The sequence below is a fragment of the Triturus cristatus genome, chromosome 7 (genome assembly GCF_964204655.1).
Source record: "Triturus cristatus chromosome 7, aTriCri1.1, whole genome shotgun sequence".
Classification (NCBI taxonomy): domain Eukaryota; kingdom Metazoa; phylum Chordata; class Amphibia; order Caudata; family Salamandridae; genus Triturus; species Triturus cristatus.
This window is the reverse complement of record NC_140590.1, coordinates 1,697,347,092-1,697,374,580: the sequence shown is the minus strand read 5'-3', so window position 1 is coordinate 1,697,374,580 and position 27,489 is coordinate 1,697,347,092. Positions and strand designations below refer to the sequence as shown.

At 40.1% G+C, this 27,489-nt stretch overlaps 1 protein-coding gene across 2 annotated transcripts in view; it reads left to right on the top strand.

Moving 5' to 3' along the window:
- The window catches only part of LOC146812807 (alpha-2-macroglobulin-like protein 1), a 747,116-nt gene that overhangs the window by 629,210 nt on the left and 90,417 nt on the right, over positions 1-27,489 (top strand). For both annotated transcript variants that reach the window (XM_085619917.1, XM_085619918.1), the window contains exon 30: positions 25,813-26,028. In XM_085619917.1, coding sequence (XP_085476043.1) covers positions 25,813-26,028 — 216 coding nt within the window. The remainder of the gene's footprint in view (positions 1-25,812; positions 26,029-27,489) is intronic.

The following is a 27,489-nucleotide window of genomic DNA, read 5'->3' as shown; positions in this document are numbered from 1 at the left end:
AAACAAAGAATTAATGATAAAACCTGCGGATAAAGGTGGAAATACCGTACTCTTGAACACTCAAGACTATCTGGATGAAGCCTACAGACAGTTAAACGATAATACCAATTACGGTAGAATCACTAATAACCCAATGAATAGAATGGTGTGTGATTTGAGTGAAAAATTGATTAAATGGCACAATGAGAATTTGATTAGTTAAGAAGAATTAAAATTCTTGATGAACGAATTTCCAGTAATTCCAACCATATTTTTCTTGCCAAAAATCCATAAAACCCTCAATCACCCACCAGGCAGGCCAATTGTATCCTCATGCAATTCATTGTATGAGAACATCTCGGAATATGTAGATCGTTTCCTTGCTCCAATAGCCCGTAGCATGAGTTCCTATATTAGGGACACTGGGGACTTTTTACGAATTTTAAATGGCATTTCTTGGAACAGTCAATTCCTGTTGATAACCATAGATGTAGTATCACTGTACACATCAATACAACACTAAGTAGGACTAAAAGCATGTAGCTATTTTCTTAAACAAAGAAAAATCTCGGAGATGAAACATACATAAATGTTCTGTTTTAACAAAGAACTTTTTAGACAGATGTGTGGAACAGCAATGGGCATTTCTTTTTCTTCGAACTATGCTAACATCACTATGGGGTGGTGGGAAAAGACAATGGCCTGGGATACGGACAACCAAGATGATCTGGACAGGATCATACTATGGGTTTGTTACATAGACGACTTGTTTTTAATATGGAATGGAACTAAAGAGGAATTCCAGGATTACTATAACAAGCTGAGTAACAATCAAGTTGATCTATCTTTTACGTACAATATGAGTAGAACTGAGATCCATTTCCTTGATACTCTAATATACATCTAAAACTATCAAATACACTCAACGCTTTATAGGAAAGAGACAGCCACAAATAGCATCTTGCATGGAACTAGTTTCCACCCCAAACCCCTAATGGATAGTATTCCCTATGGGGAGTTTATGTGGCTGAAACGTAACTGCTCACAACCTGAGGACGCAGAAGAAAAAATCCAAGAATCCATGGAGAGACTGAAACAGAGAGGTTATAGGGATTCTACCCTGAAGAAAACCAAAAAGAGAATCGATCTTAAGACAAGAGCCGACACTTTAACACCAAAGCCGAAACACGAAGACAATGACAAGGAGCAAGTTCCAAGGTTTATCACCACCTCTAGCAAAGAAAGGGGTATAATTATGAGCAAAATCAGAAAACATTGCCATTTGATTGCAAAAGATCCAGATATAGGAAAATTGATCAGTTCAAAACCAACTGTGACATACAGAAAAACCAAATCTCTAAAAGACATGCTTGTAAGAAGCCACTTCGTACAAAAAGAAGAAACAAATTGGCTAGCGGATCAACGAAATGAGTTCTCAAAATGCAACTCATGTAAGGCATGTAAAATTGATAAGTATCAAAGAAACATCATTGAACCAAATGGGAACACAATAATACTAAATAAAAAAATAACATGCACTACGAAATTTGTGATTTATGTCATCGAGTGTATCTGTGGACAAAAATATGTTTGCAGCACTATCTGCCCGCTGAAAAAACGCATTCTCGAGCACATTTGAGCAGTTAAAAACAAAGACATTTCATATGCAACTGCAAAACATATGATCTTATGCCAGAACGGAAACTGGCGAGCAATGTGCTACTATGGAATTGATACCATCATGCCAAATGAACATGGCGGAAATAGAACTAAAAAGTTGCGCCAACTCGAATCCCGTTACATTATTAGACTTAAGACCAAGTCCCCGAGAGGCATGAATAATGACGAGGAACTGTTTGTACACCTGGAGTGACCATCTATACATTGGACAAACAGGATATTGATGAACTTCTTGGACCTTTTAAACCTATACTAGGACAACAGTAAATCCCTTTAAATGAGTTTTCCGCAGGAGGAGGAACGCGCACTACGCACCTTGCACTTTGCACTTTCTCCAGAGGCCCTGACCTAAAGGCACCCAGCACTTTGACCCTGGTCCCTGGGCAGCAGTGAAATTGACGGCGGCGGTCCCGCTTCGCGGGAGACCGCAGGAGGAGGAACGCGCACTACGCACCTTGCACTTTGCACTTTCTCCAGAGGCCCTGACCTAAAGGCACCCAGCACTTTGGCCCTGGTCCTTGGGCGGCAGTGAAATTGACGGCGGCGGTCCCGCTTCGCGGGACGCGCGCGGGCGCGCCCGGGCCAAGACCGGGCCAAGACAGGCCCGTCTTAGCCCGTCATAGCCAGGCATAGACTGGGCTGGGCCTATGACTTTGGATTTTGGCCTTTCAACAATTGAACATCCTCGTCCTGCCAGCTAAGTGGTTGTTATGCTGCTTGTTATTAAATGCTTGATTGTATGTTTGATAGAAATCACTGTTTAGTTTTGGCCCGGAGGTGCATGCTAAATTGCTTACTTGTTTCTCGATATTAGTATTCTTTTAACATTATTTGTTGGAGAAACTTGAGTTTATCTGAGCTCCTACCTTGTGGCATTGCTCTTCCTTATTGTCTGTTTTATCATACTCTAGCCTTATAGTCTCCCCTACACAGATTTCCCACAATGGTTAAGAGAAAAGCCGTAAGTTCCCAGACTAAGAAACAGACAAAAGCGGGGGAGGGACCTTGCGCCTCTATTCTAAATTATCTAACGGGCGCGATGGGAGCCCTGGAGGAGCAAATAGTGTCGGTTGAAGAAGCCATCTCCCGCGATGGCACGGTTGTCACAGTCTGCTCAGGGGACTTACCGGTGAACCATAGTAATCAATCGGTGGCTGACCATATTGTGTCGAGTAATGGGTGTGTACAAGACATTTCAGATCAACTATCTTTTTCCGAACAGGACGTTGAACTACAACCACCCTCCAAACGATCAAAAAACCCAATCACAAACTCATGCTTAGCGGTAGAATCAACATCAAGGGCTAAAGTTAACCTACCTAAACCCGGTCCCAAGGGAACTAAAAAGCCCCCTGTAAAAAAATCTAAAAAAGCATCGTGTGAATTGGAATTAACTTCGTCCCATAAACCACCCCAGGCTAGTTTATTAGCAATTCAAACTAAGCTAGAGGCAATGGATACCTTTATTAGGGATTCCCTTAGTAACATCTCCACAAGGCTTGGTGTAATCAAAGAGATTATATCTAAACATCCTGAACACGCGATTACTCCCGAAGCGCTGACATCTAACTCTACCGTATCCATTAACCGGCCAAATAAAGACAAGGCTGAGATCACATCTAGATCTAACAACACACAGCCGAATAACAATAGACATCCTGATGTGTGTGCACCTTCATTGCAGGGTAGCACCTCAAATCATTTACATCAAAGGCAAACCCTGGCAGACCACAATATTGGTGACGCTAGTAGACACAATATAGCACTAGCTGTAAACCCTGTGCCTGCACAAACTGCCCCTTTCCTCGACTTACCGCCTCCCGCGACACCCTACACTGTGATTCTAACCAACGTGCCAAAACTTAGAGTAGACCAGCATGAACCCTGGTAGGAGTTAAGAAATAAATCCTTAGCGTGGCTGGGTTCTAGGATCGGTGAAACAGGCAGACTGTTTGTGGAATTCAAAATGGTAAGAAGGGTGGGATGGGTTGGAAGAGATTCTAAAATTTTGCCAGGTGATTGCGTGGTTTTGAGCTTTAAGACACCTCAATTTGTCCAATGGATCTTGGGCTCTATGGAATATCACTCACTGATCCCAGGCAATATTGGTGTGGTTCCCCTGGGTTTCTTTTATAAGCCTGGTGCCCTAGGAAAAAGAGCTCCAAATAAAGACTACGGCTACTCATATCCTATACATACATACAATCGATTTGAGTCCTTGCCCTCTCTAGAAGATGTAGATTGGCATAGTAGACTGGCCAAGCGAGGGGACAATTTGGACCAATCACCTGGGGTGGCGCCATCTACTAGGACAGATGAAACTTGTATGGCACTCCTCGATAATAACGTACGGCGAATTGACATGGCTCGTACTATACTTTCCCGTCCTGTTTTAGTGGGTAGATCAAGCTCAGACTCAACAATTCCCAAAACTACCCTAGCATCTGATATCATGACCTTGGGTCCCCAAACTTGTATGTCCCAGTTGTCACCTCTGAAAATTGTGGGACAGGACTGTGAGGGGGAGAATGCAAGTTAAAGGTCTTCAAATTGCTTACTGGAATGTAGCAGGATTGAAATCAAAATTGTCAAATGGTATCTGGCTGGACCTCATACGGAATTTCGATATTCTTTGTCTACAGGAAACTTGGCTTGTGGAAACAGTTCATCTGGCTGGATTTAGAACTTTTTTTACACCAGCAGTTTCATCCTCTTCCAGTAGAGCAAAAGGTGGCCTTTGTGTTTATATTTCCAACTTATTGAACTTTGATAAATGTAATTTTTTTTACGGCCCCCATTATCAAATTATTGGTCTTACCTGTGATCTTCATTTGAAATTGATAGTAGTAAATTTTTATAATAATGTTCCTCAGCCACTATTTGTAAGCACCTTAAAAACCCTCTTAGAAAAGCTGGAGTGGATTCAGGACTCCCAGGACAAGGATGCAGTCCTTTTGTGGGGGGGAGATTTTATGTGAACACACAGGTAAAGGGTTATGTGGTCTAATTCATGATCATAATGATGAAGACTGTTTGCCACATTTTGCACACACAATCCAAGGAGAGTTACTTAATGACGTTTTATCAACATTGGACCTGGGTTTTTGTAACATGTTAACTACCCCTTCAACTGCGTTCTCTCCAACATTTAATGGTCGTGGTGCCTCTTCCACAATAGATTTTATATTGTTACACAATAGACACTCCTCTAGAGTTATGAATTTTTATACACATGACCTAGCCCTAAGTGACCATTTCCCACAAAGTACATGTCTGATGATTAAGTGCCATCCATCTGGTAAGAGGGGTAGAGATCTTAACAACATTGATAACATCAAACTCACCAGACAGAATGGATACGTACTAAGTTGGGAACGAGTTAATCCTGAAGAATTTTTGGGTACATTAGCCCGAGATTGTTATAGTAATATTGTAAACTGTCTACAAGATCCGGGCGATTATAGAGCCATTATGGAGAATTTCTTAATAATAGGAACAACTATTAAAAAGGCTCTCTTTGTTGAATCTGACAAAAGTAAGGCTATAAAGTCTGGGTGGTTTGACCACATATGCACTAAAGCATATTCAAAGCTGAAGCAAGTGCTACATGCCAATCCTAAAAACTCAATTGATGTTTCTAATGGTAGGAGGGAATATAAAATCGCTTTGAAAAATAGGAAATTAGAACTAAAAAAGTTACTGTGGTCAGCTCTTCAGGAAGCGGCCTTATCGAAAGATTCGGCGGCCTTCTGGAAGGCCGTCAATGCCCCATTCCTAATTAATCAGAATAGGGCTAACATCGAGATTGCAATACCTGAAAAGGAATGGATTAGTCATTATATGCAGCTCTATAGTTGTCCTATCAACACTGAAGACGCCCCAGGACTAGTGGATTTTGAGAAGTCCCCGCAGGGTGCAGAATCCGCAATTCATCTGGTATTTGAGCTCCACGAGGTAAATGAGGCTATTTTGGCTAGTCAATGGGGCAAGGCACCAGGCCCGGATGGCATCCCTGCAGACCTTTTTAAATGTAATCCTGATCTATGGGGACCTCTTTTAACCCTACTTTTTAATGCCTCTAGAGCGTTAAGTCTTCCTCCTACCTGGTTAGTCTCTATTTTAGTTCCCATTTTTAAGAAAGGTGACAGAGCTAACCCGGCATGCTATCGTCCAATTTCCCTGTTAGACTCTTCTATGAAAATTGCTGGTCGAGTGGTTCTAAATAGATTACAAGAATGGGCTGAAGACACGGGGATTTTAAGCGACACTCAATATGGATTTCGCAAGGGTATGGGGACAGCGGACCAGAGCCTTAATTTAAATCTTTTAATTAGTAAGTATACGGCAGCAAAAAGGGGCAATTTATACTTAGCCTTCGTCGATTTATCTTCAGCATTCGACTGTGTCGTCCATGACAAGCTATGGGCAATTTTAGAAGACTTAGGTGTGGATATCCCTTTAATTTCTTTTCTTAAACAGCTCTACGCAGGGGCCAAGGCAAGGGTGAGGTACGGGACTGAGGGTCAATGTACTACTGATTTTAGGATAGGAAAGGGAGTGAGACAGGGTTGTGTTCTCGCTCCCTTCCTTTTTAATCTATATATTAATGGTTTAGGTAAATATTTAGTACACAATTGTATTGACCTTCCTCAAATAGAATCTAGACCCGTTCCGGCTCTACTATATGCTGATGATGCCGTGTTAATGGCCCGTACTCCCCTTGCCCTACAACGTGTTGTCACTGCTTTTGAGAATTATATGTCTAATTTGGGACTCACTATTAATGTTACTAAAACCTTTGCTATGTCTTGTGGTATTAGTCAGAGCAGGATCCCTAAGACCATGTTTGTATATGACAAACCTATAGAGTACACTAAATCATTTGCCTACTTGGGCATTTTATTTGATAATAAATTGAGTTGGCAACAAGCTGTGAAAGCTAGGAGGATCCTGTTCGTTAGAACAGTGACTGCCCTACATAATTTTAGTAAAAAGTTGGGCAGAAGGCCCCCACATGAATTGCTAAAAATTTATAATGCAAAATGCATCTCTGTTGCCACCTATGGAGCTGGTGTTTGGGGGATCGTTGATGTCACTATTTTACAGATGGTGGAAAACAAATTTTTAAGGTTTTTATTGGCGGTTCCAGAGTCCATCTCAACTTACTCATGCCACGTAGAACTAGGAATTGGTTATTTAGAAGACATTATTAAAATACAACCAATACTCGAGTGGCATAGGATTTGGACTTCGGATAATCTGGCTCTGAACCGTTCCATAATTCTTGACCTTTTAAACTTGGAAGGGGTCTCAAAGATCAGATGGCTAACATATATCAAATCATTCTGTGGCAAATTGGATCATTGCGAGTTTTATGACAACCCCACAACCTTGGCTCGGATAGCGAGAAAAGATCTGAAAAAACTGTGCTTGGACTATCTAAATGACTGCAGATTGGCCTTTGAACTGAGGAAAACATCGGTCCAGAGCCACCAGCTGATTTCTACTCATTTATCAATTCAACCGTATATAAAAATAGTAGATAGTGACTTTGATAGGTTTCTGTTAGTTCATTTTCGCCTGGGAATTATTCACAGGCTACTAAGTTTTCCGGAACGGAATGACTGGTCCAAACAATTATGCAACTGTCCTTGCGACGATATCTCGACTCAATCTACACTGCATGTTGTACTTCTGTGTAAATTCTATTCTATTCCTAGGAAAAGATGGATTTTGCCAGTCTTGAAATTGTTTGGTCTCTGGCACTGCCGACCTGCACTTATTGCCCTGCAAATGTTAGATACAGTCTTTGTTGTAGCTTCAGTTAATGCTTTTTTAAAATTCATCTTCAAATCAAGGAACCAGTTGTTAATGTAGACATTTTTTGTGTTTTTAACTTGAATTGTGTTATCCATGCTTTTATGATTATTGATTTTAATCGAATAAAGCTGCATTTGATTTGATTTGATTTGAGTTTTCTTCACCTTTTTTCTTCCTTTTCCCCATTTTCTCATTTTTTTCTCTTCTCTTCCCTACTTAAATATGTGATATATAGAAAATAGATAGATTGAATGAAATACATGACAGGTACTAGCCCTTCTTTAAAAGGAAATAATATCTTTCCCTCTTTTCTCCTTTTTTTTTTTTCCTTTTTGTTCCCCTTCCTTTTCTTTGTCCTTGTCTTTTCTTTTTTTCTTCTTTCTTTTTTCTTTTTTCTTTGTTCTTTTGTCCTGTTCCCTGTTTTCTACCTCATTTGTCTGCTGATTTACCTCATATTAATAACATCTCATAAGAATCATGTAAGATGAGACAATTGCCACAAAATGTACTTGTCAACAATAATTAATTAACATTCTTGTACTAGACAAATGAGAACTATATAGAAATAATTGTGATATTATAAAAGATAATAATGAATTTATCTGGTACTATACCAATGAATTATAAATCCTCCGATGAACAACTGTCTTGTAAATAACAGTAAAACTGACTCCTTTCATGTAAAAATGTAAATATACAATTTTAAAGCACTACAACTCCCATAATGCCGCATTAAGGCCACATGGGCGTATATATAGTGTAACTGAGAAAGGACTCACTGACCGTGAGCAAGTCCGTCAGAGGGCCAAAACGCGTTGGTTGAGCTGTGCAGAAATAAATGCAATTTGAACATTCCCTCCTGAGTGCTGCATCAATGGTTTTGCGAAGTGGAAATTCGGGGCCAGAATCCGGCCCGTGCGCAGAGCACTTGCTGCGAGTGTGCGCCAGAGTTTAGGATCACTTTGTTGACATATATATATATATATATGTATATATATATATATATATATATATATATATATATATATATATATATATATATTCACTGAAAAAATCATAGGTTTCATGCACGTTATAGTTAGGAATTGGCATTTAAAAAACCTTTGAAATTCACTGAAAAAACCAAAGGTTTCAGGGGCGTTATAGTTAGGAATTGGCATTTAAAAACCTTAGAAATTCACTGAAAAAACCATAGGTTTCAGGAGTGTTATAGTTAGCTGGACATTTCCCTCGTACAAAACCATTGAAATTCCCCTGTTATAGTTAGTTCAGCTAACTATAACTCGCGCCCCGCAATGCACTGCTGATGATGTCACATATTACACCACTCATGACATGGTCAGTGACATCACTGATGACATCACTGATGACATCTCAAATTACATCACTGATGACATCACTGATGACATCATCCATGTGATAAATTACTGCATCTTCTCACACCCTAATTTAACCGTTGATACACGAACTCAAAATTTCAGACGTCCATTCTCAAAACCATAGGTACTCCAATACCAATAACTACATACCCACTTATTAACTCTTAGGTCTACATACACCTCCACTCATTCACATGTACAGTCACTCATACTTACAGTCACTCCGTACAAGACTATCATATGCATTTATACACCTACATAGACACTCACACACCACCAATCATCCATAGAGGTACTGTCACACCTAGTCAGTCATGCAACAAATAATTAATCACACTCCCATTTACTCACCTATGCAGTTATACACACTCAAGTTCACTTACTCATAAAAATAGTACCACATTCTTACGCTCTTATACAATCATTGATACAAGCACACACTCATCCATACAGCCACTCTCACAATCTCACACTCTCACATATACCCACCTATATACTCTTACATGCATATATACTGCCTTTCACATATGTAGTTAGTCACAAATGTACCACTGAGATATACATTCAATCCCTAACACACCCATACATACACTCACTCAACCATACAGTTCATCACAGATGCACTCTTAAAACCATGCACCCATAGAATCACCCACTCACACATCTATGCACAGAGTCACACACAGCCTACCCACACAAACACTCAGGCACCCATACAGATATTCAGACAACCAATCGATAACCCATATAGACACTCATATAGCTATTCACAAAACCATGCAGCCACTTATACACCAACAGACAGAAACATACAGACATTCACACAGTTTAGTCACTAGTCTGCAGTAAGATACATTTAATGACTCACTTATAGAGTCAGTTACGCACCTAGAAAATCATCCATTCACACACTTGTACAGCCACTCATTCTTCCACAGGCCTTTCACTATAAATATATAAAACATATTTAAAATTTACAGAAACACACAGTCACTGGATGATGTCATGAGTGATGTCATCAGTGATGTCATTTGAGATGTCATCAGTGATGTCATGAGTGATGTCACTGACCATGTCATGAGTGATGTATTATGTGACGTAATCAGCAGTGCATTGTGGGGGCGCGAGTTATAGTTAGCTGAACTAACTATAACAGGGGAATTTCAATGGTTTTGTACGAGGGAAATGTCCAGCTAACTATAACACCCCTGAAACCTATGGTTTTTTCATTGAATTTCTAAGGTTTTTTAAATGCCAATTCCTAACTATAACGCCCCTGAAACCTTTGGTTTCTTCAGTGAATTTCAAAGGTTTTTTAAATGCCAATTCCTAACTATAACGTGCATGAAACCTATGGTTTTTTCAGTGAATTTCAAAGGTTTTTTAAATGCTAATTCCTATCTATAACTTATCTCTGAAGATATCATGAAAAGCATTCTTTTTTAAAAGTAGGGTGCACATTAGTTTTGTGGAAAAGCATCTTTGTGATTGGTTAAGAAAAAGCAGTTTCAACGTGGAGTACATATCATAGGATAAACTTTGCTCAGCTCAACCACACCTGCTACTTGCATTTGGAAGGCACTGTTCGAACTTAAAACAATTGTCAAATTTTAACCTGCACGTGTCATTAAATGTTCAAGAAAATGTTACAAAAAAATATCGTAAAGTTTTAAAAAATTGATGAACTTTTAACCTGCATGCGTTGTAGAATGTTCTAGAAAGTGTGTTGATAGAATACGTTGCACTTCTGACTTCTATGTGTTGTTGAATATTAAAAAAACGGTTCATATGGAAAATAAAAAGAAACCAATAGAGAAGTTTTGAAACCTAAAAGAATCAAGGAACTATTCTAATTTATTCTTTACATGTATTTATGTGTGCAGCAACACAATTATAGACACAACAGCACCAGGAAGAGGAAGAAGCAGGGAGTGGGGGGATGAGGGGAGATGGGCAGAATGGCACACATGCACAATTAAGTACAGCACAAGTCTAGACAAACAATGGCCAAAATGAAACACACCAACAAGGAGCACAAGTCACACAACCCGCCAACATCACACCACTGAACGAGCATAGAAGTGAAAACCACGCTGCATTCATACAGGATGTGTACAAAGGCCAGTCGTTGGTGTTGTGGGATGTCTGCGACCGTGGTCATCATGGATGAGATGCCCAGCATGTGGCACATGGTCGAATTCACTGTGTGTTATGTTGCCAAACGGCTGCTCCTCCCTCCCACGAGCCCCCACACTTTTGTACGGTGAGCTGATGTATCTCGTGCACTCGTACGGCACGCCATTGTAATGCCTATTTGCGCATGTCCTGCTACATTCCAACAACAACATCACAGTGCCGTTTGGAGTTGGTACATGCCACTTTACAACATCGACTGCTGCGGCTCTTGTAACAGGCCACACCAGAACACAGAGACACACTTACCGCACTTCCTGTCCGTGGCACCCCGTTACCCTTGCCGGATAGGCACACCCCTCCACTGACCTGTGAACCCCAGACCAGCACACGCCAGTTGTGCATGCAGGAGGATGCGTACGTAGCTACACATCCAAGCTCACTGCCAACGCTGAGGTGACAGCACACTGTGATGTTGCAGGGCTTGTGCCTATCATGCTAATTTAATGACCATAGGGACACACTTACTAAGATATGGGTTTGGGGGGCATTGGCAGTCCTGGAGTTGTTGAGATGAGTCTTCTGGCCCTCATGGGTATCCCTGTATCATGCTCATTGACTTTATGGCACCTGTGGGTGTTCTGGTGTGGCTCTTGGTTGTGTTCCCTTTCATGGTGCAGGTAGTTGTCCTGCTTACCACCAGCAGAAAGCAGGTGTAAAATCCCTGGTGCTAACGTGTCTTATCGCCGGAATTTGTTTCGCATTGCAATTAGTGTGAAAGTTGTGATGTGATTTTTTTCGTATGCAGAACAATATACGAACTGAGCAGTGTATCTCGTCAAGATCCAGCACCTGACGCACTATTCCCAATCAATATAAATACAATGAGATTTCTTAATAGATTTCGTGTGTACACTGTAAGTGCAGCCAATACCTCAGTGCAATACAATACAGGATTTTAGTATTTAGAATAAATCGCAAAGGTGCACCTCATGTCTTTTTGCACGGGAACGGCTACTCTCCATTTCATTATCAGCACTTTAACGGAAGTAAAGTTGAGATAAATCTAACACACTATTCAGAAGTTGGTGCAAACTACAGATATCACTAGTATTCCAGCGATAAGTGCCCCAAAATGTAACACCATGGTGGACTCCATCAAATAACAGTAATAAGAACAAGAAAGAGTCACACAGCAGTTAAGAGAACAACCAAAAACATTATTAATTTTTTTTTCAAACTTTATTTTTTATAATAATAAATATATAAACGATAAACTATTTTCATCTTTATATTTTTATTAACATAAATATAAACAATAAACTAATAAACAAAATGTAACAACAATAATACAAAACAACAAAGCAGAACACTCCTGTGGGAACCACGGATGTCGACGACAGACCTGGAAAATCAAAAAGATTGTTAAAAAAAAAACAACATGGTATTCTTAACAAAATACCACAAGAAACAAATCACAGATATATAAAATGTATACAGCTAACAACATTTTATAATTTTAACTTACTGTAATGTTGCCGCTTTAAAATATTTACCGAATCTGAGGAAATTGTTTTGCAGAAGGCACCACGCCCACAACGTTTTTCATCAGTGGTGAAGAAATTTTTAATTTTTTCCAAGGGGCAAACAAAGACCAATGCCACCTTCTTCATTCGCAAGATTTGCCAAAGAGTTCTGTTACGAGGGGATCCTAACAAAAAATACTCGTGCGGCACAGCAAGTATGATGAAACACCTAAGGACCCTTCATCCAAACAATCTTACACGAGAAGAGTGCAAACAGATGAGAAACATTCCTGTTCTGTATCTGTAAAAAAGAATCACAAATAAATGTATATTAATAACTTTCAAATTTATACTGTTCCATTACTGTACAAACACATTTTATATAAAAACTGACTAAGAAACTATAGCCCTGAACCACAAGTGTGACGATCGTTAAAACACTACATGCATAGTGCATACTACTTTGAAGCAGTTCATGCCCTAAAGCCTACCTCACTAAAATAATACATGCTAACTGACTAAATGATTACAGTACTATAAGGAGACACACTGGGTGAGTGACAGGGTGTTTGCTAGAAGAGTATGAATACTAACTAGAGAATTGAAGGTGTGAAAGACAACTGTGTAGGTGATTAGAGGCCTGCATCAATACTGCATAGGCATTTAAATCAGTCCATGTGCTAAGGCCTGGCTCACTGCATGACTACTTGGGTACTGACTGAATGATTAGAGTACAGCAAGGAGAGTGCCTAGGCGAATTTATAAGTGCTAGGATTTTCGCACAGGGAATGGATTAGTACTTGGTACTGAATGAGTCACTAGAGGAGTGCAAAGGCAGTCACAAGTGCTGAACTGTATGGATACTGACTAGGAAATTGAAAGTGTGAAAGACAAGTGTCTAGGTGGTTAGAAGACTGCATGCATAGTGCATAGGAGTTTGAAGCAGTCCATGTGCTAAGGCCTGGCTCAGTGTATGAATACTTAGGCACTGACTGAATGATTAGAGTACTGCAAAGATAGTATCTTGGTGAATTTATAAGTGTTTGGGTTTTAGCACAGTGAATTGATTAGTACATGGTGCTGAATGGGTCACTAGAGGACTGCAAAGGGAGTGACAGGGTATTTCCTGGAAGTGTATGGATACTGACTAGGGAATTGAAGGTGTAAAAGACAAGTGTATAGTATGTTAGAACACTACATGCATACTGCATAGACATTTGAAGCAGTCTATTTGGTACTTAGAAACTGACTAAAAAAATCAGACTACTTCTAGGACAGTGCTTAGATAAAACTTTTAAATTTTCAGTTCTGCCACAGTGAACAGAATAGTACATGGTACTGCACCTTAGTGTCAAACCCTGACTCATTTTATCAATGCATAAGCAAAGACTAGCTTCTAATGCTACTAAAACTTGACAACATGAGAGGTTTTAAATTAGTTATCTGTCACCAAATACATGATGTTACCAAATGCCTCTCTCACAGTGGTTCTCAAATGCACACAGACTCACAGTGTGATTCTAGACAAGCACCACTATCCCTAGGAGTTTACCAAAACTCATTCACTGCAGTGGAAGTGGTAAGCGAACTGCACACAATCTTCATATTTCAGGACTGCACTTTTATGTCAAAGCCTGACTCATATAATCAAAGCATAAGCAAAGACTGGCTTCTAATGCTACTAAAACTTCACAACATGACCGGTTTTAAAACAGGTATATGTCAGCAAATACACAATGTTACCAAATGCTTCTCTCACAATCCTTACCCAAATGCACACAGACTCACAGTGTGATTTTAGACAAGCAACACTATCCTAGGAGTTTACCAACACTCATTCACTACTCTGGAAGAGTTAATGGTACTGCACACAATCTACATATTTAAGTACACCACATCAGTGTCAAAGCCTGACTCATTTAATCAACGCATAAGCAAAGACTGGATTCTAATCCTACTAAAACTTCACAACATGACACATTTTAAAACAGTTATCTATCAGCAAATACATGATGTTACCAAATGCTTCTCTCACAGTGATCCCAAATACACACTAACTCACAGTGTGATTCTAGACAAGCACCACTATCCCTATGAGTTTACCAAAACACATTCACTACAGTGCAAGTGGTAAGGGAACTGCACACAATCTACATATTTCACAACTGCAATTTACTGTCAATGCCTGACTCATATAATGAAAGCATAAGCCATAACTGTCTTCTAATGCTACTAAAACTTGACAACATAACATGTTTTACAACACTTATCTGTCAGCAAATACACGATGTTACCAAACACTTCTCTCACAGTGGTTCCCAAATGCACACAGACTCACAGTGTGATTCTAGACAAACAACACTATCCCTAGGAGTTTTCTCAAAACTCATTCACTACAGTGGAAGTGGTAAAGGAACTGCATACAATCTACATATTTCACAACTACACTTTAATGTCAATGCCTGACTAATTTAATCAACGCATAAGCAAAGACTGGCTTCTAATGCTACTAAAACTTGACAACATGACAGGTTTTAAAACAGTTATCTGTCAGTAAATACACGATGTTACCAAATGCTTCTCTCACAATACTTACCCAAATGCACACAGACTCACAGTGTGATTTTAGACAATCAACACTATCCTAGGACTTTACCAAAACTCATTCAATACTGTGGAAGGGGTAAGGGGACTGCACACAATCTACATATTTAAGTACAGCACATCAGTGTTAAGGCATGACTCATTTAATCAACATATAAGCAAAGACTGGATTCTAATGCTACTAAAACTTCACATGATGACAGATTTTAAAACAGTTATCTGTCAACAAATACATGATGTTACCAAATGATTCTCTCACACTGATCCCAAATACACACTAACTCACAGTGTGATTCTAGACAAGCACCACTATCCCTATGAGTTTACCAAAACTCATTCACTACTCTGGAAGAGTTAATGGTACTGTACACAATCTACATATTTAAGTACACCACATCAGTGTCAAAGCATGACTCATTTAATCAACGCATAAGCAAAGACTGGATTCTAATGCTACTAAAACTTGACAACATGACGTTTTCAAACAGTTTTCTGTCAGCAAATACACGATGTTACCAAACGCTTCTTTCACAGTGGTTCCCAAATGCACAAAGACTCACAGTGTGATTCTAGACAAGCACCACTATCCCTAGGAGTTTACCAAAACTCATTCACTACAGTGGAAGAGGTAAGGGAACTGCACACAATCTACATATTTCACGACTGCACTTTAATGTCAACGCCTGACTAATTTAATCAACACATAAGCAAACACTGGATTCTAATGGTACTAAAACTTGACAACATGACAGGTTTCAAAACAGTTTTCTCTCAGCAAATACATTATGTTACCAAACACTTCTCTCACAGTGGTTCCCAAATGCACACAGACTCACAGTGTGATTCTAGACAAGCACCACTATCCCTAGGAGTTTACCAAAACTCATTCACTACACTGGAAGTGATAAGGGAACTGCACACAATCTACATATTTCACGACTGCACTTTAGTGTCGATGCCTGACTCATTTAATCAACACATAAGCAAAGACTGGCTTCTAATGCTACTAAAACTTGACAACATGACCGGTTTTAAAAGAGCTCTCTGTTAGAAAATACACAATGTTACCCAATCCTTCTCTCACAGTGGTTCCCAAATGCACACACACTCACAGTGTGATTCTAGACAAGCACCACTATCCCTTGCACTATACCAAAACACATTTCTTCATCTACAAGGAGTACTACATTTTACTGCAGAAACATAACTGATTTCACAAATTCATAAACAATGACTGGTTCCTAATTCTACCAAAATATAAAAACTGCATAGTTATCTGTCTACAAACACATGAAAAAAACAAATCCTTATCACAAAATGGTTTCCACATGCACACACACTGTCAATAAGATTGTAGAGAAAAAAAAGTACTCCCTACACTTTAGCAGGAAAAATACATTAGTCTGATTAAAATCAAAATAGTCTACATACATCCCCTCACAATTAAATAACTCATCTTTCAAGTTGTTTTGTAGATTAGGAAGTATATCAGTCACTCACCATATTTTCTTTTACATAATCTCTGCACTGTGCACCTCTCAGCAAAAGCAAAGAATGAAAAAGTTTCCCTTTCATTTTCCACACATATACATGTAAACATCAAATCACAATCCTTCGCACATAAACTCAAAAGCAAACACACATTTCTATTGGTTAAACATTTCAACCCTTTCCAACTGAAATACATTTCAACCCTTCCCGCAATCTGCCTTCTGCCTGTTACCATAGATACAGCTCATGGAACACTGCACTGAGCTCACAGGTCACAAGTTTAGCACACAATGTTCCTACACAAGGCAGGAAGTGTGCTTGACTTTTCAACATATCAGCTTATCATATATAATGTTCCTTACAATCTGTTTTTGTTAACCAATAACAATCATACCTTTAAAAAACAAAAATATACACCCTACCTTTCAGTGTAGAAAGTTGTTATACAGCCAATGATTTCTTGTCGTTTTTCAAAAAACGTTGCCGTGGATCCGCGCACCCACCGCGAGAGAATCCGTGCATCCAACGCGATAGGATGCGCGCACCGTGTGCGCATTTTGCCGCTTTTTGTTTTTTTTTTAAAAGGGGGGCCACAGGGAGTCGTTCTAGGACCCCTTAAGCAGATCTAGAGGGTCAGAATATTTCCACTCTGCCCCCTTTATATCTTTTCCACACTTATTCCCCTTCCATCTTCAGCCTCGCTTCTACCGAGGGAGAAAATGGCCGCGAACAGTTCCTGGTTTCGAATGTAGAGAGACGCTCGACAGCCAATTAGCATTCAGCGCGCTATCGTGAGGGTGCGCGCTCGGTTCGGGGAGGGTGCGCTTACGGTGCGGGTACGGTCCGCGGATCCTCCGCAGCCATAGATATCACTAACTTTTTTACCCGAATTTTCTCAGGAACTACTGAACAGATTCACACCATATATGCAAAAGGCACGAGTCCGAACTGAGGACTACCTCTTTGCCAGATTTGGTGTTATTCCGTTCAGCGGTTCGGGCTGTAGCTGCGACAACAGATCCTATGGGAAATTGCATGGGGAAAACGCGTTTTGGGACCCCCTTTTTTCTCGCCCCCCGCTTCACGGATCACCGCAAAACTTTCAGGGTAGGAGCGGAGCGGAGCTGGCCAAAAGTTTGGAGAATTTCGCGAAGATTCGTCAATCGGCGCCAAAGGTATTCCCAATAGAATGTTGCGGATTTCCTGTAGAAAATAGGTCCTAAATATAATGATCTACTGGCGACCGCCAGTAGATAATACATATATATATATATAGAGGCACTGTGTAAAGGTGCGTGATCCTCGCGGTTCGAACCTAAGCCGCTATTATATGCCAAAATCTTCTCCTTGGGAGAAATCAGGGTCGCACTCCAGTTTGGTCAGTTTGTAGAAGTTTTATTTTAGTATACCATCAGCAATTAATTCAATGAAGTTTAAAGAAACATTCAAACAGAGTGGAATCAAAACTCTTTCAAACAGGGCGGGATAATGAAAACAAATCAACATTATCAGGTCGACTTTCACATGTGTCCATGGCAAGGGCTGCATCAGTTCCTGCAAACCAACGACACAATGGTCATTCACAAAAAATGATTTTTTTCTTTTTATGTTTTTAGTCTTTTTTTCCCCCCAAGTTGAGTTGAACTTCATTGAATTAATTGCTTATATATAAAAAATCATCGGACTACAACTCCCATAAGTCAATGGAGTGAGTCCTGATGGGAACAGGAAATGAGGTAATTAGCATTTCCTTTGAAAGTTTTTTTCTTTATTTAAAACCAACCACGTGATGTGCAAAAAATTAACCGTGAACAAGGTATTGGGAATACCGAAACGCGTTGGTTTGGAGACCTGTGTGTCTGGCACGATTGCTGATGGTATTCTAAAATAAAACTTCTACAAACTGACCAAACTGGAGTGCGACCCTGATTTCTCCCAAGGAGAAGATTTTGGTATATATATATATATATATATATATATATATATATATATATATATATATATATATATATATATATATATATATATATATATATATATATATATTTATTTATTTATTTATTTATTTATTTATTTATTTATTTATATATATATATATATATATATATATATATTCACTGAAAAAACCATAGGTTTCACACATGTTATAGTTAGCTGGACATTTTACTGATAAAAAACCAATGAAATTCCCCCGTTATAGTTACTGTAGGCAACTATAACTCACGCGACCGTAATCCTCTGCTGATGCTAATACTGTATTTAGACACTTATTTGCCCATGTCTTCTTCCATTAAATTTTAGCTATACATATATTACAAATATTTTTTTTTCATAAAGACACATATGTCATCAGTAGAGGATTACGGTCGCGTGAGTTATAGTTGCCTACAGTAACTATAACGGGGGAATTTCATTGGTTTTTTATCAGTAAAATGTCCAGCTAACTATAACATGTGTGAAACCTATGGTTTTTTCAGTGAATTTGCAAGGTTTTTTAAATGCTAATTCCTAACTATAACGTGTGTGAAACCTATGGTTTTTTCAGTGAATTTGTACGGTTTTTTAAATGCTAAGTTACTTTACGCCATTTGTGGCGTGCGCGCCCACTTAACGCAGTTCGTTCCGTGCGCGCACCGTGCGCGCACAGTGAGCACGCGGTGCGCTTCGCGCACCGCGTGCCCATGTTACGCTACATGGGCCATGAACGCACGATGCGCTTCGCGCACCGTGCGCACATGGAGGAAATATGATGAGCATCGCTGTGATAGGTAAAATATGTGTTAGGTTTAATTGTAATAAGCCATGCACAAAAGGTGCCCATTGGGCACCTTTTGCACACGGGGTGGGGAGAATGTGGATATTTCTTTTTTTTTTTTTTTAATTTATTACCGTACGCGTACGGTAAGCGTAATCGGCGAAATTAAAATTGCCTTTTTTCCCTTGGGGGATCGTTGGGGACTCCCTGGACATGGCTAGGTGCTTGGGAGCTGTCTAAACAGCCCCTTTACATGTTTAGGGGCTTTGTTTTTCAACCCCCTGTCAGAGTGCGAGAGAGAAAATGGCGGCCGCCGCTTCCTGGTTTCGACCGATTCGAATGTTTACTAAGATCTAAGGGCCAATCAGAATCGCGCTCGCGCACGTCACCGTACGCGTACGGTAAGCGCACCGTAAGCGCACCATAAGCTGGCTCAGATATATATATTGATTTAAAGGCTATTTCCTCAGAATCTACTGAACAGATTTACACCAAACCTACAAAAGGCACTTCCTTGACCTGAGGACTACCTCTCTGCCAAATTTCAAGTAATTCTGTTCAGCCGTTCGGGCTGTAGCTGTGTCTAAAGGTCCTATGGAAAAATGCATGGGAAAAACGCGTTTTGGGACCCCCCTTTTATCTCAGCCCCCGCTTGACGAATCCCCCCGAGACTTTCAGGGTAGGAGCGGAGCGTAGCGCCCCACCTATTTTGAAAAATTCGCGAGTATTCGTCAACCGGCGCCAAAGTTATTCAAAATAGAATGTTGCGGATTTCCTATGGAAAGGTGGTCCTAACTATAACTATCTACTGGCGACCGCCAGTAGATAATATATAACATTTTTTTTACATTAATAGAGGGCCAGTTGAAGGCATGGAGCCGAAATGCATCAGTCGTTACTAATTTTTATATCTTGAAATAAATTTACTGGTAACCTTCGCCCACGTATTGGTTTTGAGCATTATCCTTTGGCGTTGTCAACACACCACAGATTGATCCATACCAGTACCGCTGCATTACAAGTTGGGGAGAAGGGCAGCGTTAGGACGTATATGCCTGGAGGATTGGAGGTGGCATGTACTACAGCAGATTACTGCGTAGAGGGCTCCGGTTTGCCTTTGATGATGGGCTACACCTGGGACAGCAAGCCAAGAATATAAAAAAATATAAAAAGAACACAACCAATGTGGACCCTTTGAGGGGTTTGAATTTTATCTGAGACACCAAAGTATTTGTTCCCAATTGGAATGCTCATTGAAGGGCATTATAATGAAGCCTGGGCGTTAGCAGGCATAGTGCCTCTGCACGTATTTCCACAGAGTTTGAAAAAAAGCTCTGTGGAAATACGCTATGCTCCCCCCTCCCAAATTAATACATTTAAAAAAAAGAAGGCACTTATCTGCGTGGATGCCTCCTCCTCTGCCTGGCTGCTCTCCTTCCTGCTCCTCGCCGTCCTTCTCCTATGAAAAAACACTATGTTGTGAGTAGATGGGATTATTGTGATGGCAGAATCTTTATACTTGGTATTGTCAGAGGTGGGGCAAAGATAACATTGTACACTGTGCACTAGGAACTGCTGCTTGGTGTGGTTTACTTCTCCCTCGGCTTTGGTGGACAAGTAATGAGCGTATCATCCTGGCATCAGGCAATATTGAGTTTATTCTGGGGCCCACATTATATTGTCTCTGATTATTTCATCTTGCAGGGAGTTCTTCTGCATAGATTCTCTGATATAATTATTCTAGGTAGGGGAATACTAAATTATTCCCACCATATGGTCAGAAATAGGTACCTCAAAGATCTTTGATTTCTCCAGGTGGAGGTGATGTGCAAATATCTCGCCAGACAAAACAGGCATTGAGAAATTGCTGTCAACCATCAAACACTACTTTCTGCAAAATGAGGTATTGGTTGGGTCACAGGTTACATTATTGAATGCATTTAGGAAGTTGATTTATAGTCAGGCAATTTCATGCACGTCTGCGTCAGGCAGATTCCAAGCTTCTCAAGCTTGTTGGGGCAGGGTGAATATTTACTATCAAGTGATCCTGAAGTGGGCAACCATCTAGCGCTTAGGAGCCTGGGGTATCAGCTATTACTGTAACCAATTTCTCTAAGCCGGAAAAGACTCCTAGAAAGGGGAAAGAAAGCTGGCAAACTGTGCATGGATGTCAAATTTGGATATTTGGTAGCTAGGGGAACTGGCCACTACTGATGGTAGCCTGGTGCAGGAGAATATGGATAGTGTGCACACTTTTGCAGATTACTTTCGATTTCTATATGCTAGGGTGTGCTACACATTTGGTTAGAACAGAAGTCTGCTAAATTATTCTGCAGAGATGCAAGCGTTTTCACCTATTTGGGGCTCATGAATGCCTCAGTAGTTGTAGTACGGAAGGGAGGGCTTCCAAACAAATAGGTTCTCTGGTGATTTCAGTTCTCTCCACTGACCATAGATTGTATGGTATAGTGCAGAATCACCTGCCTTGATGTCCATGTGATTTTAGGGACACACAACCTGTCCCTTTTGGTCTACTAGTGCCAGATGAAAGCCCCCAGACAAGCCTATGTTCCTTGAGGTTGATAACCCCCTCGCAAAAAAATATAAATAAACTTCTTTATAGATAGTATTCCCAGGAGCAGCTTTGTCATCCACCAAATATGAGTAATTTCCTTCAATGACACACTCAAAGAACTCTTCATTACTACCTGTAGCGAAGATGACCAAGATTCCATCACCCAATAGGAGCACCTTAATTTTAAGTCGATTTTTTGATATTACTTGTTCTTTGAAATAGTGATTTGTTCAAAAGAAAAAAATATGTGAAATTCATAAATAAACTTCACCTGTAAGAAGTGTTCCTTAAAAAACTATTACCGCGGAAGTCAAGGGCTACACTTCCCCCATAATGACTATTTGTGCTTTTTTTAATTGTTCAAGATCCCATCACTGACTGTCCCTTCTGCTCCAACTTCATCATCAGCACATCCCTTGATGACTATTTTGTCAACAACATGCTCGCTGTCAACTAACCCTTTATCGGTGACACCAACAACTCTGACTATATTATTGCACACAAGTTCACTGTTGATGACCATTCTGCTTAATAATTTTACCTATCCATATCACCCGTAAGCCTCTTTGTCAAACATTAGGTGACAATTACAATGATGAGGGTCCTAAAGATTACACAAAAAAAGTGCAAGAATTGCGGGAGTCCTACTCTTATAATGATAGTAACCAAGGAGGTTTAGTGGATAATCTTTGGTGGATTTTGTTTTCTTGATAGAGTACATGAAAAATCCTCTGTCTACTGGTTAAATGTATCTATATCTGAACATTTATTTCAAATTTCGAGAAATTGCCCAAAAGGGAAGTTCTTCCTAATGGTACTTGAACAGAAGCTGTTGAACTGGATTAACAAGTTTCTATTGGTCGTTTCAGTGTGTACTTCACTCATCAGTGTCCCTTTAATAGATGTAAAATGTAAGTCCATGAACTCGATCTCGGAGTGACTCATGATTGCGGTAAAGCTAAGGTTAGTATTTTCCTTGTTGAGCCAGTCAAGAAACTGTTGTACATTATCTTCCTCCCCTTGCCATAGGACAAGAATGCCATCTGAATTATTTTCCACAGTGATGTACTTGTGAGATTTAAGCTTGTTTTCTTTTGCACTACCACTTGTACAAATGCATGGACAAAAAGGTTTGCCAGGCTTGGAGCAAAATCCCAGCTCATTTGTAAATAGTCTTTTCCCCCTTCATTTAACACAAATATTTATCAAAGCTATTTCGGCACATTCTAACAAAATTGTATTAGATGTCATAGATCCCTTGTTCCTCTATGGAGTTATAACATTTTTATAAGATGACTCTCAGAGAGATACTTATGAATAGTACTTGTACATTTAATGAAAGCAGAAAGAGTTTCTTTTGAATGTATGGCCTTTCCCTGACGAGACTGGGTACCTCTTTGGTTTCTTGTTAAAAGGTGGACATTGGTAATATTTATGGTCTAAAGAAGAAGCTGCAAAATGTAAATAGAGGTTCTAATATTAAGCCAATGCCTGGCGCAATGAGACTTACTGGGAGAAAGGATAATCCCTTGTGAATCTTCAGTAAGAGGACATTGTGAAAGATCCCCTATTTATCCTCTATCTGGAAGTCTGCATCTTGTATTGATATCCATCCTGGAATCTCACCTTCATTGACCAACCTTCTTGTATAGTGTGCCTTAGTTCTGCCTTAGGATCCTTATCCAAAATCCTGTACTCTTCTCACCCAAGAGTAATCTTAAACATTCAACTCTGTAAGCCACAGAGACCATTAAAACAGCAGCTCCTCCCTCGTCAACAGATTTCATGATGATGTCACTACCAGCCTCATCAAGGTATCTTTTTCTCCTTTGATCATGTTTATGAAAGCCCATTTTTGATTTAATTCAATCCTTTCAGTGGCCTGTAGGACAACGTTTTGAATGTGATGACCCGGGAAACATTTGTTTAGGTAGATGTACATTCCTTAAGCCTGTATTGCCTGGTTCCTTTTTCAGGCAAAGCTGGTTTGCAGTGAAGTAAAACTGAAGGCTAATGGTACAGCCACAATACTCTCCAGACTGGACTATGCTAGCTCCCTATACCTTGGTGCCAACAGAGCAGAGATACTTCGCCTACAAAGTGCACAAAACGCGTCGGTCGGGACACTCCTCCGCCTGCCAAAAACATGTTCCACTACTTGCTCCATTCGTAGATTGCACTGGCTGCCGGTGGAGAAACGTATCCAATTTAAAACTCTTTGTATTGCTCATAGAATTATGATCCTTCAATCTCCCTATATTCTGGCCAGTCTTCTTGTGCCCTACATACCCACCTGCCAGCTGTGCTCCATGGATCAGCATCTGGCGGTTGTCCCCTGGGTTAAGAGAACACGGGCTGGAGGGTGCTCTTTTTGCGTTCTCGCTCCAAAACGTTGGAACTCCCTCCCGGTAAATATTAGGAGCATCCAAAATCATTCACTCTTCGGCAAAGCCATCAAAACCCATCTCTTTCTTGCATAACTGTCCTTCGTGGGTCTCCTGGTTTGCCAATGACAGTGACATTGTAGCGCTGGGATGCCCTGTTGCTGGGGCGGCTGCGCACTCTACAAAAACTTATAACATAATATAACAGAAAAAGTCTTGCATGGGTCCTTTCTAGGTGGCCTAATATGGCTTGTGATAAATAATCAATAATATTGATTAACCAGTTGAGCTCTCCAGAGACTCCTTGTTGCATATGGAATCCTGAGTCCATTGTTCTTGTTCTTAATCTCTTTTCCCATATTTGTTTCCTGCTTCAGCTTTTCCTACTGCCTCTTCCAGAAACATAATGTTGTCTTCATTCTGAAAGTCTCTGCATGCTGGTTTTTTATTGTTTTTTTTTTTGCAGAGTTTTATATAGCGCGAACTTGACCCGAATCCAATCAGGTATCAGAGCGCTTTACATAGCACCAGTTACGTTACATGAGGACACACATTCATTTTTTGTTAGGCAAGGCCCCTTGATACTGGTCCTCCGATGACAGTCCTGGAATTTTTTCATCGCTTCTTCCAATCATATAAATCCAATCTTGTTACGGACATTTCTTCTTGTGCCATTGGTTCAAACATGCGTTAGATGTTGTCTGCGTGTGATGTTCACTTACACTTATGTGAAAGTGGTCTCATGGCTGATAATATGTTGGAGTTACAGCTTTTGTTCACAGACTAAAGACGAGCATACGCATAGGATTTCTGGAAAAATCTTTGTTGGGAATACTGGAGTAAGTTGTGATTCATGCTTTCCTCTTTTGTTTGTCTTTTTTGCGACATTGCTAATAAAGCTTGTCTTTTATTGTTGTTGGTACGTTTTTGCCCTGAATAGTCTTTGAATTATATTGTTGCTTACATGCAAAATCTTCTGCCTCTGATAAAATTATGTATATCTGAGCAAATTCGTTCAAATGGCCAAAAGCAAAGTTCTTCTTAGGGGTTCTTGGAAGTGAGCTGTTAAATTGGAGTAGAATGTTTCTATCAGTTGTTTCTGTGTGTACTTGACTTATCCACTATGCAATATTTTGCTGTGTACAACTTATAAATTTACAAGTTGCAATGCATGTTCAGACTCCTTTTCATAACACTGTCCTGTGAGGGTGCAATTTAGTCTGCTAATGCAGTCTGTTCAGGAGCAGGGCCCTATTCCCAGCTTTCATACTGTAGTAGCCCTAAATGCTGCTTCATTATGGGATTCTTTTTAGGGCCACACAAAGTAGCATAACCACTACCAAACACTTTCCCAATCAGAAAGTCAGACATTGTTTGTGAGTTTTTTAAATTGATCAACAAATTACATGGGTAGCATTTATTCATTAAACACGCTGTTCTTCAGTCATTCCACAGTTTTAAGTATGTTTTCATTTCTTGACTGCAGGACACAGTTGTGGCACTACAAGCACTAGCCAAGTATGCTGCCCTGATGTACAGCGACAAGCCATCGGCGACAGTGCAAGTCACAGGACCAGACAGGTTCTTTCGAAAATTCACTGTTGAAGAGGAAAACCGTTTAGTGTTCCAAAGGGAGAGTCTACCATTAGTTCCAGGGGATTACACAGTGTCAGCCGAAGGAAGCGGGTGTGTGTTTGTGCAGGTAAGTGATACCTAGGAAAGGCCTACAGCGACTTTCCTGTTGCCTGCCTCCTTATATCCTCCTCGAATTTGCATCATCAGGTTCTGCAAATCCAATGACAATCATTCAAGTAGGGACAGCAATTGGAAAAACCTACATATCAAGTAGCTTCTTGGGGCCAGTGGAAAACTGGACATTTTGCACATGGATGTAAATCTGTAACTCTTTTCCCTGAAGACTCTGCTGAAAACTACTGAAGATTGAATTGCTTAAGGTCAATGGGTAATTCACTGGTTATGGGCCCAGTGTTGATCTTGGCGGTGAGGGAACTGCATCGCACAAGCAACGGAGTACCCTCTTTGCTAAACTGAAGGCCCACCTTCCTCATTTAGGGTTGGGGAGACCTTCATTATGTCGACGACAGAGACGACTCCATCTCTGCCGCTGACATAAACCTCTGATGGCCAGATAGAGTAAGAATCATCAGAAGTTTCACCATATGTCCACCCACCCAGTTTAGGGTGGACAAACACATGGTCATTTTTCACTGCCCATCACCGCCAGGTAAAATGTGGCAGTAAGGGGTTGTGAAAACGACAAAATGCCCCATTGCCATCGGAGAAAACTCCCATGGCAAGAGGGCATTGTTTTTTTTATTTTATGAAATAAAATTTCACTTCGGGTTTCTGTTTTGGAAAATAAAAAAAATTGTAAGTTTTCCGTACAGCTCTGTCATATTGACACAGCAGTCCATCAAGCTTACACTGCATTGACAGGAACCTCTGTGACACCGGTCCCTGCCAATCTTAAAGATGACAGCTGGACAGGTGGCTATTTAAAAATTTAGAAGACATGTACTTCAATAGGGCAAAAGAGTACTTTACTCTGTTGCCCTGATGGAGTAAAACCTCATTTTCTAAACTCTAAATTGGGCCCGAGGTGTACTCTCTTTTTTAGGAATGCTGCAGGGATTATCTTAAAGACCAAGTCCTTCCCTGACACCTCAGTTGAATGCAGTTTATCTCATATCTCCACATTACTTTGGGCTCTTCTATGGCCTAACACCTACACTCTGTAGACTTTTCACATCTTGCCCCACCAGGTCACTTCTGGCTAAGTAGATTAAGACAATTTTGCCAGTGTGCACTCGTGGTTATGGCTGAATAAGCAAATAGAATCAAGTTTTAATCACTGTGCATCCTTGCCAGTACGCCGTGTCCAAAGGCGCCAACTTAACAGAGCGACAAGTGTGCTGGAAGGGAGAGTCCCTCCAAGCTGGCTGGATCACGTATCCAATAACCCAAAAATTTATTAACAGCTTTAGTGCAATTTCATTCAGTTCATACACTTTAAACCGTTGTTCAAACTTCTTTTTTTTAATTTATTCAATGAATTTGTGGCATTACATCAGTGGTTCCTTGGTAGCCAAATCATACTCAGTTGAAAACCAAAATCATATATCCCAATGCATTTCTGGTCTGA